The 20,034-nt window shown below is 41.0% G+C and overlaps 1 protein-coding gene across 3 annotated transcripts in view; it reads right to left on the bottom strand.

Annotated features, from left to right (window-relative positions):
• LOC119529975 (heat shock transcription factor 2 binding protein) overlaps window positions 1-20,034 on the bottom strand; it is a 152,450-nt gene that overhangs the window by 87,021 nt on the left and 45,395 nt on the right. For all 3 annotated transcript variants that reach the window (XM_037830925.1, XM_037830915.1, XM_037830936.1), the window contains exons 5-7: window positions 12,461-12,610; window positions 10,250-10,382; window positions 733-850 (exon numbers count right to left, since the gene is read on the bottom strand). In XM_037830925.1, coding sequence (XP_037686853.1) covers window positions 733-850; window positions 10,250-10,382; window positions 12,461-12,610 — 401 coding nt within the window. The remainder of the gene's footprint in view (window positions 1-732; window positions 851-10,249; window positions 10,383-12,460; window positions 12,611-20,034) is intronic.

The raw sequence follows: 20,034 nt of genomic DNA, 5'->3' as shown, positions 1-20,034 counted from the left end.
TTCTCCACCAGGAAGCATGCCCCAGCTCTGCCTCTGGGTCCGGTGACCCTCCCATGAGTGCCATGCACCTGTACACGAAGTCTTCTGCAGTACAAACCCTCATAACTTCAGTCTTAGTTTTATACTGTTTTAGTCCAAGTAATGCATGGAGCAGATATCTCAGACCATCCTTCATTCTTTGACTCTAAGACAAAGTAAGGGATGAGGAAAGGGTCAAAAATGTCTTTTTCATACATCACTTCGTAGCAAAAGTTCTACATTTGAATTTGACCTTTCTGAAGCAACCATATCAAAAATTAGTGAATAAAAATGTACTACTTTGCACAGTTCTGCCCTTATTATGGAAATGTACTACTTTGCACAGTTCTGCCCTTATCATGGAAGCCATAACACTACAACTGCAATTGTTTATTTGTTCGCTTACATAATTTTTTTAATTGAAAAGAATTAAATTTAAGTTCATTTTAGACAATTAATATAACCCAGAAGTGTCACATGATAGGACATGGGACTCACTGATTGCTCTAAGGCAAGAGCATTCCTTGTGTTTATATTCTTTTTCTGAAATAGTAAACAATAGGCAACATGTACCTCAATCCTCCAGGCAATTTGCGCCTCCTATTTTTTTAAAAAACTATTGCCAAATCAGCTGAGTTTACTTGGAAAGAAGGCCCAAGGCACATATTATGCACAATACAAAATATTCACTCTTAGATATAATAAGCACCGTACACTTTGAGGCGTGTGCACTGTCCTGGCTTCAAGTCCCCCAGGAGCTGCAATATCGTATCCAGGAGCACACGGCTGGAGTTGACCAAGAACTCGCGGCCACAGGCGATGGCAGCAACGTCTGCAACAGAAAGACAAAGCAAGCCTCCAGGTCACAGTTATATCGGAACTGAGATGTTTGTCCAGTACAGGGCGTTCATTGCCAGTTTTCTAACACAAGAGAAGGCAAGGCACTAAACAGGGGTTTTGTCCACAGAGCCAGCATTCCAGAAAGACCAGCTGGCAGCCACCACAACAGGTTATGACAGCAGTGAGTGAAGTTCACTGGGACTAGTGAGGGTTTTCCTGCAAATGTGCCTATAGCCCAAATGGAGCTCTAGAAGCTTCCACTGAGCTGCCAGCGTGTACCTAAGAAACAACCGTGGGCAGCCAGGGTCTGAACAGAAGGTGGAGGCTGACAGTCACGCTGGGACCAGTGACGCTAAAATGACCAACGGCCTCCAATCCTGCAAGCATCTGCTAATGACTTTTAACCAGGACCCCAAACTAAAATCATATGAGATCAAATGGGACAGTATGAAAACTGATTTTGAAAAAATGGGGTTTGGCAAGTATCATGTTTTTTCATGCTGAAGCCGGGCAGAGCCAGCACAAGACCAAACCAAGTAATTACATGGGTTCCCGATGGACCTTGCCGCACCCACACCTGGGCCTGCCAATATTCTCCACAACCTGGAAGGCGACATCAAAGATCCAATACACTGAGGTACCTGTTGGGAGATGCTCTTTAGTTACGTCTAAAAATAAAGCATGATTCAACGTGATTTAAGCTCCCAACCAAACGAGCAGACCAAAGTTGAAGAGAAACAGGGCAGGGGAAGCTTTGCCTTTTTCCCCGACCTTAAAAGAAGTGTGACTAATAGTTCACAATTAAATGTGGTATCTGGTGTGTTTCTGGTAGAAATCCTTATCAGCTGAAGGAATTTTTCTTCTATTTTTTGTTTGCTAAGAATTGTCAAGAATGGAGATAAATTTTATCACCTACTTGCTCTACCTTTGATTACTGGAATCTGACTGCAGAATATAAAATTCCATCTATGCCAACAGATCAAGTTTATGGAATCACATCCTTGAAAATCATATTTACTTTTATTTACCTTGCCTAAGAAGACCAAGAGAGAGATATTAAAGTCTCCTAGACTTGATGGATTTTTTTTTTCCATTTCTATTTATCTTTCCAACAGGTTTGCCTTGTAACCTGGTGCTTTGCTATTTGCTACATACTTCCATGAGAGCTACAACTTTACTGAGGACAGAATCCTTCATTGATAAAAAAACATCTTCTTTTGGTCAATGAATTTTAACCTCATGACTATGGTTTTCAGCAAACAACACACCCCAGAAGTTTTACTAAAGAGATATTTTTTGCGGGGGAGGGGGGGGAAGAAGTAAGCAAGCATTTGGCATCGTAAACACATAAAAAAGCATTTTAAGGTAGCTTTGCAAGGGAAAACACTATATATTTTTTTTTTTTCTTTTTTCTTGCAAATGCAGAAGACTGAGTATTGGAGCCCAGCAGGAAAACACAGGTTCTCATTATGAAAGTTGGTAGATGACTTCCCCATAAACCCTGCCTCCCGCTGTTCAGACCCTTGAATCTGAGCTGGCCCGTGACTCACTCATTACAAATCAATAAGACAAATTATCCAATTAAAATATGGGCAAAGGACAAACATACATTTCTCCAAAGAAGACAAATGGCCAACAAGCACATGAAAAGATGTTCAACGCTATTCACTCTCAGGGAAATGCAAGTCAAAACCACAATGAGGTACTACTACTTCACACCCACCAAAACGGCCATAATAAAAAGACCAATAAAAACAAGTGCTGAAGAAGTGAACAAACTGGATCTCTCATACACTGCTGAAGGGAATATAAAATGGTACAGTCACTTTGGAAACCAATCCGGCAATTCCTCAAACAGTCAAACACAGAGTTACCATATGATCCAGCAATTCCATTCCTAGGTATTGACCCAAGAGAAATGAAAACATGTCCCCCAAAAACTTATACACAAATGTTCTGGACAGCATTTATTTGTAACAGCCAAAAAGAATAAATAACGCAAATGTCCATTTACTGATGAATGGATAAATAAAATGTGGTATATGACTCAAAATACCTCGTAGCTCTTTTCAGCCCTTAATTATTTGTCCCTAGTATATTTGTGTGGTACTAGTATGGTATTCCTGTTAATTATGGAATTGTTCAAAATGGAGAATGATGAGGATTGTACAACTAGGTGACGATAATATGAGATATGAATCAATTATCATGGACATAACATATGCTGTGTGAACTTAGGAACCCCCTACTTTATAAGTCAAGTACACAATTTTGAGGCTTGTTCTGGTGAAACTTACGGTTGTAAAGGGGAGGCTGGGCCCACCTATAATTATGCCTAGGAGTCACCTCCAGAGAACCTCTTTTGTTGCTCAAATGTGGACCTTCTCTCTCTAAGCCTAACTTTGCAAATAAATTGATCACCCTCCCCCCGACATGGGACGGGACCCCCAGACAAGTGAGTCTCCATGGCAACATGGAACACGGATTCCAGGAATGTGCCTGACCCTGGCATCAAGGGATTGAGAATGCCCTTTTTGACCAAAAGGGGGAAAAGAAAGACAACAAAATAAGGTTTCAGTGGCTAAAAGAATTCAAATAGAGTCAAGAGGCTGTCCTGGAGGTTACTCCTATGCAAGCTTCACCTAGATATGCCAAATGGCCACAATATGATAAGCCCAAGTCAATGGTAGTCCCAAAAACCCTAAAGAATATCCAGATCCCTATCTGAGACTATATAAGCCTCACTCATTAAGTTTATTCTTCAGACACTTAGATCCTCCAGAGAGCTCCTATGCCAGCTAAGGCAACAGCCTCTTCAAGAACATCAACCAGATGTGTCCCGTTTTCCCATAAAGTTGACACCCCTTTTCAACATGAACAAGTTAGGGTGGTCAATGCGTAGACATCCCTGAAGATCAGGAATGTGATTGAAGTAGAGGAAGGGGTAGCAACAGACAAGATGGAATTTAACAAAGGTTTATGAATACTGAATCTCTCTATATGATTATCTTTTTCTTAGTTGCTAGAGTATGAGAATAGCTAGAAGGAAAGAATTGAAATGGTGGAACTGTAACCCAGAGCATTCTTTGAAATTTGTTCTATAGCTACTTTTTAAATTGTAATTTGAAAGGTATACCTTTTTGTATATATGTTATATTTCACAATAAGGAAATAACTGAAACTGTGGAATTGTAACCCATAACAGTCTTTGAAATTTGCCCTCTAACTACTTGTTAAATTTTGCCTGGAAAGTTATCACTTCTATGTATATATGCTATATTCTACAATTTTTTAAAAATGTGATAGATCCCTACAAGGGAGTAATATTCAGTCACAAAAAGCAATGAGTACTGATATATGCCACAACATGGATGTACCTTGGAAACACTACATTCAGTGAAAGAAGCCAAGCACAAACGACCACCTATTTTGATTCCATTATATGAAATGTCCAGAAGAGGCGGGGGGGATGGCAAGATTAGGGGTGGGGGGTGGTAAAGGCTAGGGGGAGCAGGATTTCTTTTTGGGGCAATGAAATATTCTGCAATTGATTGGAGTGACGGTTGCACAACTCCGTGACTATACTAAAAGCCACTGAATTGTACACTTAAAATGGTAACTGCACAGTACATGAATCATATCTCAATAAAGCTGCTAGAAAGCACATGAACACTAATGATGGAGAGGATAATAAGGACATGACTCTAATGCTCAGTGGATCACTTACCTCCCACAGTCTTAGACCTGCTTTCCATAAACCTCTCATCCACAGCTCTCACAATGCATATTTTTTAAAAGAAATATGAGCAACTCTGTGAGTTTCCTTTAGTAGCAATATCATGTTTATTTTTTGCTTTTTGTTTCTTTGCATTTGCCTGGGCTAGCTGTGGCAGGTTTCCTATCAATTACTCGGCTGCCTGGGTGGGGGAGGGACCTCGGGCCATAGTGGCCTCCATCCGAGAGCTCTGCCTCTGCACACGGCTTGTGGGAAACCCCTCACAGGGCAGCCAAGTCCACAGAGTTGGAGGAAACATCCAGTCCTAGAGGGAAGTCCCTGAACCTGAAGGCCTCCTGACAGGCTGGCCGTGCCCTTCTGTTTGCTGCATTAGTCTGCAGCAGAAGGTGACTCCCAACTGTCTGCCTAGTCTTACCTGCATAACATGCTTGCCCCCAGTTACATCAGCTTCCGTGGTGGAATGCATACACTCCACTGTTAGGAAAACCAATCATAGAAAAAATAACGGCAAGGTAACGAGACGTGGTCTTATCCCAGTCAAATGCTGTCACCTGCTGTAACCTGAGGATCCACCATGATGAAGACAGCTCCCAGCAAGAAATTCCCCTTCTGTCCTATGGCTTGTGTATAGTTCCAATCTTTCGAGGTGCTTGAATTTCTCCCTTCACATCATATTGCTCTCTTGGGAAAGGAAGATGCCCATTGACTTTCATTTCTCCCAACCTGAAACTTACTCTAGGGTCATGATCAGAACAATCTTTCCTTCTCTGGGACACAACCTCTGAAAAATTTAATGGATAGAGATTTATTTTGCAAACGGAATTATCAGATAAAATGTACTGCAGAAGGATTATTTTTAGAAGTCCCAGAAAATTCTCCCGTGCACAATCAAATTAGAGCTGATCTGAATACCAATTTGCCCATACTATGTATGATTCAAGAAATAACCAGAGAATTAACTAGGGTTCCAGAATACCTCCGGGCAAAAGATTCGCTGGAAATATGAAAATGAATGGGTTAAAGGCCAACAGAGTCCAGACCGGTTCCTCTAAATCGTTAACCAAATGTCCTCAGTACCCTCTAGAGCTGAAGCTAAGGACCAGTTTCAGCCAACTGTGACCAGCTTAACATGAAAAAGACTAGTAATTCCTTGCACCAACCCCTGCAATCACCTCACGTTACCTGTTTTTAAAAACCTAATGGTCAGGGACATGGATTTGTCCAAGATATGTGGACAAGTAACAAAATAATTCTACTTCATTACCCTGTAATTCCTGGCCCATCCTCTCTGCAGCCCCACCCCCAACCCTGAAGCCGAATTCCTCACAGTAAGAGATTTATGCTCCAGTTTCTTTAGGGTGCAATTCTACAAAGATAGCCCAAATTCACTTGCCTTCACCTGGAAAGATAAAAAATTCACCTAGAGAGTTATGTCCCTGAGTTCACTGAAGCACCATCCTACTTCTCCTGAGTCTCAAAAAAAAAAAAAGATTTTTAAGGAATGGAATCCTTGTGGGTGCCTTCTGAAACAAAACGTACATAATCTCTTAAATTCCACTAATCTGGAAAACTGACAATGTTTCACTCTTCACCAAGCTAGCTAAAAAGAGACACAGAACTTCTAAGAAGAAACTCCAGTTCCACAAAACAATAGCTCATGATCCTCGCCATGAACTGTCAACTGAAGGAAGGGCATTACCTATGGAGAAACTACAAATGATCCAAAATTATCCAAGGCCAACGAGAGATAATTAAGAGAATTAACTGGATATGATACATAACAGACAAGTTTTTCTGAATTGGCGAGGCCTCTAAACGACTGTACTAAAGCAAGCATCTCAGAACCACACCCACAGAACACAGAAACCAAAAAGGCCTTCAAGGAGCTCAAAACTCTCAACAACCACCTCCGATCTCCCCGATGATCATAAATCTTTCTTTTTCTCTAGGCACAGAAAGTCAGATCAGGTTCCAGGGCAGTGGTTCTCAACCAGGGGAGATTTGCTCCAAGAGGACCTCTGACAATGTCTGGAGGCATTTTGGGTTGTCACACAGCATCTAATGGATGGAGGCCAGGGAAGCTGCTAACTAAGCTCCTTCAATGCCCAGAGCAGCCCCTCGCAATAGAGAATGTTAACGGTGCTGGGCGCGAGGCGCCAGGTTCTCGCGATGGTTAACGCCACACCTGGCACTCAGCGGAGGCCCTGCCTGTCTCGGTCGAGGCCTGGACCCGGTGGCCAAGGCCTGCTGTCTCCTCCTGCCTTGGAGCAACGACAACATCGGCCAGATGGCACAGACAGTCTTCAGATCCTGAACCGGGACCGCCTCTAAACGGAAGCACCATAAACACCACAATCCCTCTACTAACTGAAAACACCCATCATTTTCCATCTGGTTGACTAATTATGAAATAATGCTACCTTCTGCTTCTCATATTGCAGGCCATCAGTGTAACCCTCTCAACCTCATCTGACACCTTCCTGATGACGGCGAACCCCTTGATGGTATTCCACTGTTTAAGTAGTGGCCATGCCCAGAACAGGTCTGCAGACACGCCACATCCCAGCCTGCCCAAGTGACATCTGTTGAGGGGGCTTATCTTAAATAAAAACAGGGTGATACCAGACTAGTTATGAAATAACTACTCCACACTCTCTTCAAAAGCCAATATCTTACCAGTACCAGAATTAAATTGGCTCAGAGGGCCAATTTTACAGCTCTTCCTAGAGCATGTAATACTGCTAAAAACAAAAGGTGAAATAATTCACTGTTAGCCGGTCACCTGTTGAAGTAATTAACAACTTGGGAGTGCTATAAAACAACAAAAAAGACTTCTTAAAATCCTCAGAACCCCCATAAAAACAGACAACAAATACTTAAAAATACTTGATGCTTGATGCTACCTGAAGAAACTGCTGTTATAGAAGTAGAGGCCTAGAGTCAACACAGTACTACAGAAGCTTGAGGAAACACTTTAACAGATCATCATGCTAAATAGCTTACCCTAATAAGAACCTCTCATAGAAAAGAAAGATAAATCCTTTTAACTTTTAAGATAACACTGGTATAATTGTGCCTAAGAGCCTCCTCTTGAATGCCTCTTTGTTGCTCAAATGTGGCCCTCTCTAGCTAAGCCAACTTGGCAGATGAAATCACTGCCCTCCCCCTATGTGGGATCTGACACCCAGGGGAGTAAATCTCCCTGGCAACGTGGAATATGACTCCCGGGGAGGAATCTAGACACAGCATCATGGGATGGAGAACATCTTCTTGACCAAAAGGGGGATGTGAAAAGAAATGAAATAAACTTCAGTGGCAGAGAAATTCCAAAAGGAGCCAAGAGGTCACTCTGGTGGGCACTCTTACACACAATATAGACAACCCTTCTTAGGTTCTAATGAATTGGAATAGCTAGCAGTAAATACCTGAAACTATTAAACTACAACCCAAAACCCTTGAACCTTGAAAACGATTGCATAAAAATGTAGCTTATGAGGGGTGACAATGTGATTGGGAAGCCATATGGACCACACTCCCCTTTGTCTAGTTTATGGATGGATGAGTAGAAAAATGGGAGAAGGAAAACAAACAAAGGCATCCAGTGTTCTTTTTTACTTTAATTGCTCTTTCTCACTTTAATTTTTATTCTCATTATTTTGTGTGTGTATGGTAATGAAAATGCTCAAAAATTAATTTTGGTGATGAACGCACAACTGTATAATGGTACTGAATGTATGACCAAGCTCTGGATGACTGCATGGTATGTAAATATATCTCAGTAAAACTGAATTAAAAAAAAAAAAAAGATAACACTGGGAAGAACTGGGTTGCAAATCCATGAATATAAGAAAGGGCAGGACGGCCAACTGGTAGTACCAGTTAACCTCCAAGGGACACTTGCCCAAATCCTCCATGGGACAACCCATTACACCAGGGCAGACAGGCCCCAGTATTAAACAGACCCAGGAGGGAAGCTCTACCACACACCTGAGGCTACTGCCCAAACAACACAGCCCTGGAAAGCCTGCCCAGGTGGGGAATGGGCGAGAACCACACCCACAGGGCCTTCTGAGCATCTCCAGGTGGATTTTACAAGTAGCCTCCCTCATGAGTTATAAATATGTTCTAGTAACAAAATGTGCTTTTTCTAAAGGGTTGAAGTGAAGCACTCACAGTGGCTTCAAAAAAACCACCAGATTCTGTGTTCCCTCCCAGGGACATTCCAATTCATCAAACTGCAGTAATACTTACATGACTATATGCAATTTGACAAAACTCGCACAACTGCAAAGAAGATGAAAAAACTGTAAAGGGTGAATGTTACTGCGGGTAAATTTTAAGACGAATCTTTGCTTCAAGAGGAAGAGGATGCACTTAACAGACAAACACCGGCCTGCAGTGCACTGCTCATGCCTCCAGAACTCCTGGTATTTGAGATGTGTAAGCCTCGAAGCCTCTGCAAGTCAGCATTCAATAAAACACCACAACAGCATGGGATCTTCCCATTAAATTCATTTAAGTTCAAGTGAAAAATGCAAGTGCCCACTTTCTGGCTCTTACTATGAGTTCCTATATAAGACACCAAAGGGAGAGGAAACACAAAGCCAAGCTCTGAAGAGCCTGATAAGGCCAGCTTTGCCCCTGGCCAACTGCCTCACCACTGGACAGCAGTCTGGCAATTCAGACAACTCACATTCGCAACTCAGCAAAATTTCAAATCACACAGGTCAGAGACCTTTCAGGTCACTTGCAACAGCAGAAAACCCCATCACCAGATTTGCAAATGCCTCTGTTAAAATAAAAGATCTTAACATAATTCTTTTCAAGGTAGAGCAATGCCAGTCCCTCCAACTGAAGGCGCTGTCCTGTAGTAGGTCACTAGGCTGACCAGAACAGGCCTAGAGACCGCCTGAATGTCCACACTGCCCCAGAAGAAGTGTACCCGTCTTTAATGGTTTCTACACAGCATCTGCCTCATTAGGATTCGGTGGACAAAGGATACGGTCATGAGGGAAAACAAGATTTTCTTTACAGCGGAGAATTGTCCTAAGAGTAGCAAAAGGTAAAGCAGCAATGACAGATGAAGGTAAATACAAATAATAATTTTTTATTTTAACATTCACTGTAGAGATGACCCCCTACTCTACTGCACAATAGTCCCTTGCCTTTATCTCTTAGAACAGATGGAATTAGATCACAACTTCCAGGGAAGGGTTTACTTTATAATCCTTACGGCGAAATTTACTAAAGAGACTATTTAGGCTTTTGGAATTCTTTAATTAGCTCACTAAAACAATGGCAGGAGCCACAGCTTGGTTTAGGGCTTTTACTTTAGCTAGGCATTAGTAAAACGATGATGATTCCCAGTAACAGGCAGCTAATCCTGTTTTGGCGTCTGTCTACGTGCATAACTGAACAGAACAGGCAAGCTCACCCTGTGTTTCCCCAGCTCAGTCCTTCTCAATTGCTGATACTTAGCAGAATCACCTGGGGAAGACTTTCCCAAGGACACAGCTGGTGCCAGGCCAGACCCACTGAGGCCAGCACAGTGCAGAGAAGGATCAGAGTGAAGTTCATGCAGAGTGCCAGCTGAGTGCCAACCACGGCCCTGCAGCCCACATGCAACCCTTCACTGGTGTGGGAAAGGTTACTTACTTGTCACAATTCCAGCCAAAGCAAAAACAAACTGATTTTCATCAGAATCCAGCTCCTTTACATCCCCATCTAGCGACTTCACAAAACTCTCCATTGTTTGACCAGTGATGTTGAAAAACTTCAATGCTTTATCCTGAAAGTTTGAAAATAAAAGTCACCTTTCACAGACATCAGTAAGAAAAACATCTCAAAAGTGCAGAATACAGAAAAAAAATGACTCTGGTTTTCATTATAAAAGCATTATTTTTAAAATATTCCTTCATTAAAGTTTGGGGCAAGTAGGAGCAAGAGAAATTATCCTGAAGATTAACGGGAAAGAGTAAAATAGAAAAATAGAAAAATAAAAACTTATGGGAAATTTACACAATGATATAGAAATACTGGGTTGCATTCTCCCAAAAATGTAACAGAGATACACTAGAAAAATATGTTATCTGTTCATTTTACGCATTAAACTAGAGATTTCCAAATCTTTAACAGAATTTTTTTCCAAATAAAATGTTAACTGAAACCTCAACATACAAAAAAAGATTTAAATTAAGAAAAAAAAACAGCAAACAGATTTCTCTGGCAGTCTACATCTTCATTACATGGCTATATATATATATATATATCCCCAGGTTTGAAGAACCTTTGAAACACTTCCTTGGAGGCACTAGTATTCTAAAGAATCATTTAAAAACCCAATACATGGAATAGCTAGAAGTAAATACCTGAAACTACCAAACTCCAACCCAGTAGTCTGGACCCCTGAAGACGACAAGGGGTGACAGTGTGATTGTGAAAACCTTGTAGATCACACTCCCTTTATCTAGTATATGGATGGAAGAGTAGAAAAATGGGGATAAGAACTAAATGACAAATAGGGTGGGATGGGGGGGATGGTTTGGGTGTTCTTTTTTTACTTTTATTTTTAATTCTTATTCTGATTCTTTCTGATGTAAGGAAAATGTTCAGAAATAGATTGTGCTGATGAATGCATAACTATGATCGTACTGTGAACAGCTGATTGTATACCATGGATGATTGTATGGTATGTGAATATATTTCAATAAAACTGAATTAAAAAAAAAAAAAACCCAATGCATTTCCAAGTGGGCACAAGGGAACTTTCTGGGGCAATGGAAATGTTCTAAAACTGGACAGTGGTCATCACCAGCCAACTAGACATTTGCTAAAAAACCAGTGAAGTGTACACTTACAATGGGTGATTTCTATTAAGTTGTTAAAATTTAGAAGTGCATTTATGCCTCCATTGAAAGCCAAACTCAGGTTTTACTTCTGTAGGTCAGCTCTCATCTAACAACCTTGCCACTGTCCTCCTGCCAACACCCTCCCCCTGACTTCATTTCCTCTGTGACCACAACATTCTCCAGGGTCAAATCTCCAACTTCCCTGGTCCCCTCCTCCCCTGACCTTTGACCTCTGGCCATCACAGGCACTCCTTCCCTTCCGTCTCCCTCCAGCCTGGACACTGACAGCCATGTTCTCAGCTTTCCTAGCCAGTCTCCAGGACCCAGGACCCTACTTGGTAATCCATCCCCATGCTGCAGTCAGGTGGCCCTCCTACCGTTCTTCTTGGCCCCCCCACTCTTTACACAAAAACCTTTAAGGGATCCAGTCCTGCTACCTACAGAATCAAGCCATCACCTTGTGTTTCAGATCTTCCACAAGCAATTCCAACTAACTTACACCAGAAATGCTCCACTCAGTGTCAACTGAGTTCCGCTCTGTCCCTAAAACAAACTCTAGACTTCTCACCCCAGGCCTCTGATTATGTTATTTCCCTTTTCGAAAGCTAATCTCCCCACATTCTGCCATTTCTACCTATTAAATTCAGTCAAGGCCCATTTCAAATCCCTCTTTCTCTGTGAAATTCCTCAGTCCGCGCATGCTGCTTCTTAATACTCAGTATATTCAAGATTGCATTACCCACAGCATATGAGGCACTTGAACCTTTGCCAAACTCATCTGGTAAGGGTGCAGCGGGCATATCTTATACCACCAAACACCACAGAGGAAGGCCGGCACTCATTCCTCTGGGTCCCAGTGGGCTGCACACAGCAGGCATTCGACAGCCACTCGATGAATGAACAAAACCAAACGGGCAGAGAGCAGTGGGCTCAGTGGGCACTGCCATACCGCCTGCTGCACCCGTGAGTCGCATCGACACACATCGACCGCCTCCGGCAAGCCCTCAGGCCAGCTCACCCCTCCCAGGATGGCCTTGACAACGTCCTCGCTGCTGGAGACGCCCCACAGAAGGGTGCAGGCCGCCGCCCCCATTTCAGTACAGTACTCCGCCTGCTGCAGCAGCTGCTGCTTGGCTTCGCTCAGCTGCTGTCGAAGGGCCAATTTCTCCTGAAATCAAAGCAGAATAGAATCAGAAAAATGAATAGCATTCACCCTCAAATAGCTCTATTACATTTCCTATTTGACAAAGATATTTTTTAAAGGAAAGAAATGCACACAGAATTATAGAAGGTTAGCAAATCAAAGATTTCTAGGAAGCCACAGTCCATGTTAAAAAGAAAAATGGGGGGGGGGATAGTTTGGATAGTGGATGTGGTGATGGCAGCATAACATTGTAAATGTAATTAATAGCACTGAATTATACGTTCAAATGTCATTAAAGGGGGAATTTTAGGTTGTATATATGGTATTAGAATAAAATTTAAAAAAAATCCATGGAACTTCCCAACACAGTGAACCGTAAGTTAAAACCATGGACTTAGTTAATAATACAAGTAGAAAAATGTGCTTTCATCAATGGCAACAAATGTTCCACACCAGTGTGAGGTGTTAATAACAGTTTGGTATATAGGAACCCTGTATTTTATGTATAATTTTTCTGTAAACCCCCAACTTCTCTAATAAATAAAATTTTAATTAAAAAAAGATGCAGTGGCCTCTAACACATCATTAATGTTTTAAAAAACTGAATTACTGTGTCATTAAGATTTTACAAATGATAACAGGACAGGATACAGAGCTGGAACACTGGACTTGGGGGTACAAACACTCCCTCCTACCATTTGTGCCTACGCTGATGTTTTAGACAGAATAAAAAAAATCTGTGACTCTCGCTTGTACAGTTAATCAAATCTTTAATGCAGTACAAGTGATCTGTAAATAAGTCTTTGTTCTCCCATACAGGGAAGTTGGCTTTTATTTAAAAATTCACATCTTTTGTAAAAGCCCCTGCTTGAACAGATTTCTTTGAAAATGTTGTTTGTTTTTAGAGTACCGATCTCCTTGGATTTCCTTTATTTTGAACTGCAGTTTGTAGGCTCCTTTTGGAAATGTTGCAGAACGAATTATGGAAAAACGGTCCTCAACTATTAACAAATGGACCTAACTCAAGGGACCAAAATGGTGACCTGTGAAAAGTGCCTGTGCTCCATCAGGTCCTGGCCGCCTGTCAGTTTACCCACGACTTCTCAACCTACGCATCTCTGGTTTACTTCTCACATCAGCTGTCTTGTTTTATCACTTCAATTTTAACCCTACATTTATTATACTTTTTGAGACCACACACTCACTAGGGAGTGTTCCTAAAGTTGGCCTTATTTTTTCCAAGATTATTAAGTATACCTACATCTGTCTCTGCCTTAATTTATATGCCTGTCATTTTGTAATTAAACATTTTATAATGTAATGTTTGGTCCATGCAAAACAATATGGACCATGTATGTAAGGTGAAACTTAAAGAAACACATGTATAGCCACCATAAAACTTAAATACAAGAGAGTATTACCAGTTTTATTGTGTCAACATCTTCCATTTTGGTTAGAACTTTCTGCATTCTCTTCAAGAAATTTTTCCCTACTTTGAAGTCTTAAAGACATTCTCCTATAATATCATATAAAGTCATAATTTGTTTTTTTACATTTAAGCACTTAATCCATCTGAATTTCTTTTGCACATGGGGTGAAGGAGAGATCCAATTGCATTATAGATTGCCAATTATCCTATCACTATATATTGCACAATCCATTCCTTCCAGAGTGATCTGCAGTTAATACTTCTGCATCCAATTTCTACAAATGCATGGGACTATTTCTGGCTTTTGCTATTCTATTTCATGTTCAATTTGTGTACCCTTGCATATATTAAAAGAAAAAAACTGCAGGGGCAAAAATAGCATTTTTAGGAAACTACATACTGCATTACAGTTTTTAAGTGCCCTCCCCTAATTCACCTGCTTTAAGTAAAATGAAGACATTTCACAAAGCAGCTCACATCCCAAATGACAATACCCGGAACCGGCACCAATTGTGACCCAGCAATGAAGTGACAAGCCGCGACAGCAGTTCATGCCGAGGAGCCTGTCCTCCGAGCAGCCCGCTCCAATGTGAAGCTGCCAGATGCCAGAGGCAGACACCCAGAGAGCCGGCTGGGATGCCCCACAGCAGGCACGGAAAGAGGTTACTGCAGACACACTCTATATAAACAGGAGAGGACTGTCCAAGGTGGGGATGGACAAGGAAAGAGAGCCAGGGGCAAGGCCAGGCAGGAGGACGGCACGGAGGCAGGACAAGAGTGAACAGGAGGGCCTGTGAGGGCTCCCTGCTCCAGCGAGCGCCCCAGTGGGGCATGGGAGCCGAGGCCAGGGAAGACTTCTTACTCCACCCACCGGCAGCTTCTGAGAAACTCACCCCATGACTGTAGCTGGGTGAGGGAAAAGGCAGAGAGCTGCCCCTTCCAGCAGCCCATCTGAACACACAGAGCTCCCAAAGGAAGCAAATTAGATTTACCTTCAGGTGCCTCCGGTGCAGCAAGTGATGTAGGGTCCTGCCCTCCCCACCCACCACCAGGTTCCCTCGCGCACGGTACCTGAAATTCCCTTAAAAGATGATGCCGTTTCCCTCTTTCCTAAGAGATCAACTTACAAATATAAAACCAACTTCAATTCATTTGTGCCTAGGTGTAATTAGTTAAATGACCACAGGGGTAAAGTCTATCAGATATTGTAGGGTGTTTTAGAGGCGTGGGGTAAACGTGCTTACAGACAGTTAAAGCAGAGGGGGCCTTTTACCCAGGGGACAAGAGGGAACATGGGGGCCGCACATCCAGCACCGGTGGCCTCATAGCCTGGCCCAGGATGTCCATTCAGACCAACCTGGGGACGGAACATTTGGTGTGAGAGCCTCCCACACGTTTGTATACATACCCACACTTATTTTGGAAGAACTATCACAGAGCCAGTGACACATGCCAGTAGTACTTTATATGCTTTATAAACTCCAGATGTGCTGATGTCTGACTTCATCATAAAGCAGTGTGGAGTCCCAGCCCAATCCCCCACGGTGCACACAGCCGCTCACTCCAGTCACAGCCCCATCACAGCATCTCATTTCATAATCCAGTTTTTCTCACAACTGAAGCAGTCAGTACTCCACTTTGTCTGTTACGTTGGTGCATCTGCAAAACCATAAAGGAGCCACTGGAAGGCAGCAGACAGGTCTGCCCTCCCTCACATCAAGACTGGAGGCTGCAGGTGGAGGTCTCAGGGTGGTGCAGAGAGCAGAGAGCCGAGAGACGTAAGGCCCCAGTCTCACACCTGCAGGCACTACAGAGAAGAGCCCAGTAAACCAAACTCAGCAGGTAGAAGGAAGGAATCAAGATTAGAGCAGAGATAAATGAAACGGAGAACATAAAACAATAGAATCAACAAAATTTAAAGTTGGCTCTTTGAAACAATCAATAAAATTAACAAACCTTCAGCTAGACTGACAAAAAAGATGCAAATAACTAAAATAAGAAATGAAAATGGTGATACTGCTACCAATCATAAGAAACAAAAAGGATTTTAAGCGAATACTATGGGCATACACTCAGAACTGAAAGAAGGAACACAAACAAATATCTGCACACCAATATTCACAGCAGTGAAGATGTGACCCACCCAACTGCGGGTAAGAACTCTGATGGAAACTGACTCATGAAGAAACAGAAAACCTCAACATATCTGTTCCAGTTTGCTAAAGCTGCCATTATGCAAAATACTAGAAATGGATTGGCTTTTATAAAAGGGGGTTATTTGGTTACAAATTTACAGTTCTAAGGCCATAAAAGTGTCCAAACTAAGGCATCAACAAGAGGATACCTTCACTGAAGAAAGGCCAATGGCACCTGGAACACCTCTGTCAGCTGGGAAGACACGTGGCTGGCATCTGCTGATCCCAGGTTGTGTTTCAGTTCCTCCTTCACCTCCTGTACGTCCTTGCTTCTTTCTCCCAGGACGTTTCTCTCTAAGCACCTGGGAGTCCTGCCTTAGCATATCCCAGGCAAACTCTGGGCTTCATCTCTTAGCTTAGCATCTCCAAAGTCCTTCTATCTGCATTTCCAAGCATCAGCACCCGTGTCTGCTCCTGAGCTCTCTTAAGTTGACTCCAGTGAACTAATCAAGACCTACCCTGAATGGGCAGGGTCCACACCTCCATGAAAATAATTCCATCAGAGATCTCACCTACAGTTGGTGGGTCACATCTTCATGGAAACATTCAATCAAAGGCTTCCACCCTAATCAAGACTAATAAGTGTGCCCCCACAAGACTGCATTAAAGAACATGGCTTTTCTGGGGGACATAATATATCCAAGCTGGCACAACACCACAACAAATGCAGACATTGAATCGATAATTACAAACATTCCACAAACGCAAAGTCCAGGACCAGATGGCTTCCCCAATGAATTCTACCAAACACTTAAAGAAGAATTAACACCAATCCTTTTCAAACTCTTCCAAGGAATTCAAGAAGGGAACACTTCCTAATTCATTCTATGAGGCAGGCATTACCCTGATATCAAAGCCTAATAAAGATATCACAAGAAAAGAAAATTATAGGCCAATTTATCTTATGAATATAGATGTAAAAATCCTTAATAAAATACTAGCAAACCAAATCCAACCACATATTAAAATAATTATACACTATGATCAAGAGGGATTTATCCTAGGAAAGCAAGGGTTTCACTATTTAAAAAATCATTCAATATAATACACTATATTAAAAGAATAAAGGGAAAAAAAAACACAACTATCTCAATAGACACAGAAAAGGCTTTTGACAAAATCCAATGACCTTTCTTGATCAAAAAACTCAGAAAATTAGGAATAGAAGGAACAATTCTCAACATGAAAAAGGCCATTTATGAAAAACCCATAGCTAACATCATACTCAATGCTGAAGACCGAAAGCTTCCCCTCTAAGATCAGGAACAAGACAAGGATGCCCACTGTCATCACTGCTATCCAATATCATTCAGATTCTAGACAGAGAAATTAGGCAAGAAAAAGAAATGAAAGGCATCCAAATTGGAAAGGAAGAAGTACAACTCTCTATATTTGGCAGACAACATGATCTTACATATAGAAAATCCAAAGGAGTCCACAAGAAAACTACTAGAGCCAATAAGAGAATTCAGCAAAGTGGCAGAGTAGAATATCAACACACAATCTATTGTGGCTCTATGTCCTAGCAACAAACAATACTAAAAGGCAATTATGAAAACAATTGCATTTACAATAGCATCTAAAAGAATAAAATACCTAGGAATAAATTTAACTAAGGATGTGAAAAACTATAATATTGAAAACTACAAAATACTATTGAATGAAATTAAAGTAGACCTAAATTGTTATCACACCAACACTACCCAAGTGTTCTACGGATTCAATGCAATCGCTAACTAAATTCCACCAGCCTTTTATGTAGAAACAGAAAAGCCGATCTTCAAATTAAATAGAACTGCAAGGGGCCCCAAATAACCAAAACAATTCTGAAAAAGAAGAGGAAAGCTGGAGGACTCACACTTCCCAATTTCAAAATGTACTACCAGCTGATCAAAATAGTGTGCTACTGGCATAAAGACAGACAAATATGCCAATGGAACAAAATTGTAAGTGCAGAAACAGACCCACACATCTATGGCCAACTGATTTTCTACAAGGGCTCCAAGTACAAGCAATGGGGAAAGAACAGTCACCTCAATAAATAGTGTTGAGAAAACTGGATATCAACATATAAAAAAAAGAATGAAGTGGGACCCCTTCCCCACATTATGTACAAAAAAATAATTCAAAATGGATCAAGGACCTAACTTCAAGAGCTAAAACCATAAAACACTTAGAAGGTAACACAGGGGCAAATCTTCATGACATGAGATTAGCAATGGATTCTTAGATATGACACCAAAATCACAAACAACAAAAGAAACAACAGATAAATTCAACTTCATCAAAATTAAAAACTTGTGTGCAAAGGAGCTTAGCAAGAAAGTGAAAAGACAACCTAAAGAATGGAAGAAAGTATTTTCAAAGAATATATCTCATTAGAACTTAATACACAGAACATACGAAGAACTTTTATAACACAACAACAAAAAACAAACAACACAATTTAAAAAATGGCAAAGGTCTTGAACAGACATTTTGCCAAAGAACATATTCAAATGGCCAAAAGGTATGCAAAAAGATGCTAAGGGTATTAGTCATTTGGTAAATGCAAATCAAAACCACAAGATACTACTGAATCCCCCAAGGATGGCTATTCTTTTTTAAACCATGGCAAATAACAATGTCAGAGAGGATGCTGAGAAACCAGAACTCTAATACATTGTTTTGGGGGATGTAAAGTGGTGCAGCTACTGTGAAAAGCAATATGGTAGTTCCTCAAAGTGTTAATTATAGAATTATCATGGGACCCAGCAATTCCAAAGGAAGTGAAAAAAAGAATCTCAAACAGATACTTGTACACCAATGTTCCCAGAAGCATTAGTCACAATAGCCAAAACACAGAAACAACCCAGTGTCCATCAGCAAATGAACTGATAAACCATGTTATACATATACAAAATGGAGTATTATTTGGCCATAAGAAGGAATAAAGTTCTGAGACATGCTGCTGCATTTGTTAACTTTGAAAACACTATGCCGAGTGAACTAAGCAAGGCACATCACGAGAAACAGTGTACGATGTCACTTATTTCAAATATCTAGAAATAGCAAACTCGAGACAGAAGTAGGTTAGGGTTAACCAGGGGATGGAGGGAGGACAGAAAGGGGAGTTTTTGCTTGATAGGTAGACAGCATTCATAAATAAATTTAAAAAAAAAAGAAACTTAAAATTAAGAAAACAATCCTATTCACAATACCATCATAAATCAGATGATGTTAAAGAACTACTATGTTAAAGAACCGAAAGGCTCCATATTGTTAAGATGGCAATTCTCCCCAAATTGATCTATAGAGTCAAGGTAGCCCCTACCAAAATCTCGGCAGGCTTTTTTGTACAAAGTGACGATCTGATTCTAAAACTCACATGGAAATGCTAAGGACTTAGAATAGACAAAAAATTTTGAAAAAGAATAACAATGTCAGAGGACTAACACATCGTCTTCTGAGAGATACATAGGTCAGTGAAACACAATTTGTGTTGACTGATTTTTTAACAAAGATGGCAAAGCAATTCAATGGAACAAGGAGAATCTTTTCAAAACATGCTAAAACAACTGGATGTTCATATGCAAAAAAATTAATTCAAAACAGACCAGAGACCTACATGTAAAACTTCTAAAAGAAAATAAGAAAATTGTTGTGACCTCAAGTTAGGCAAATAACTGTTTCTTAGATATGACATCAAAATCATGATCCGTAAAAGTAAAAATTAATTGAACGCCATCAAAATTGAAAACTTTTACGCTTCAAAATATACCACTGGGAAAGTAACAGATCACAAACTAAAAGAAAATTCTTCTATATCATGTATCTGACAAAGG

Source organism: Choloepus didactylus, chromosome 1, assembly GCF_015220235.1.
Source record: "Choloepus didactylus isolate mChoDid1 chromosome 1, mChoDid1.pri, whole genome shotgun sequence".
Classification (NCBI taxonomy): domain Eukaryota; kingdom Metazoa; phylum Chordata; class Mammalia; order Pilosa; family Megalonychidae; genus Choloepus; species Choloepus didactylus.
The sequence above is the reverse complement of the archived record's forward strand: the minus strand, read 5'-3'. Positions and strand labels throughout refer to the sequence as shown.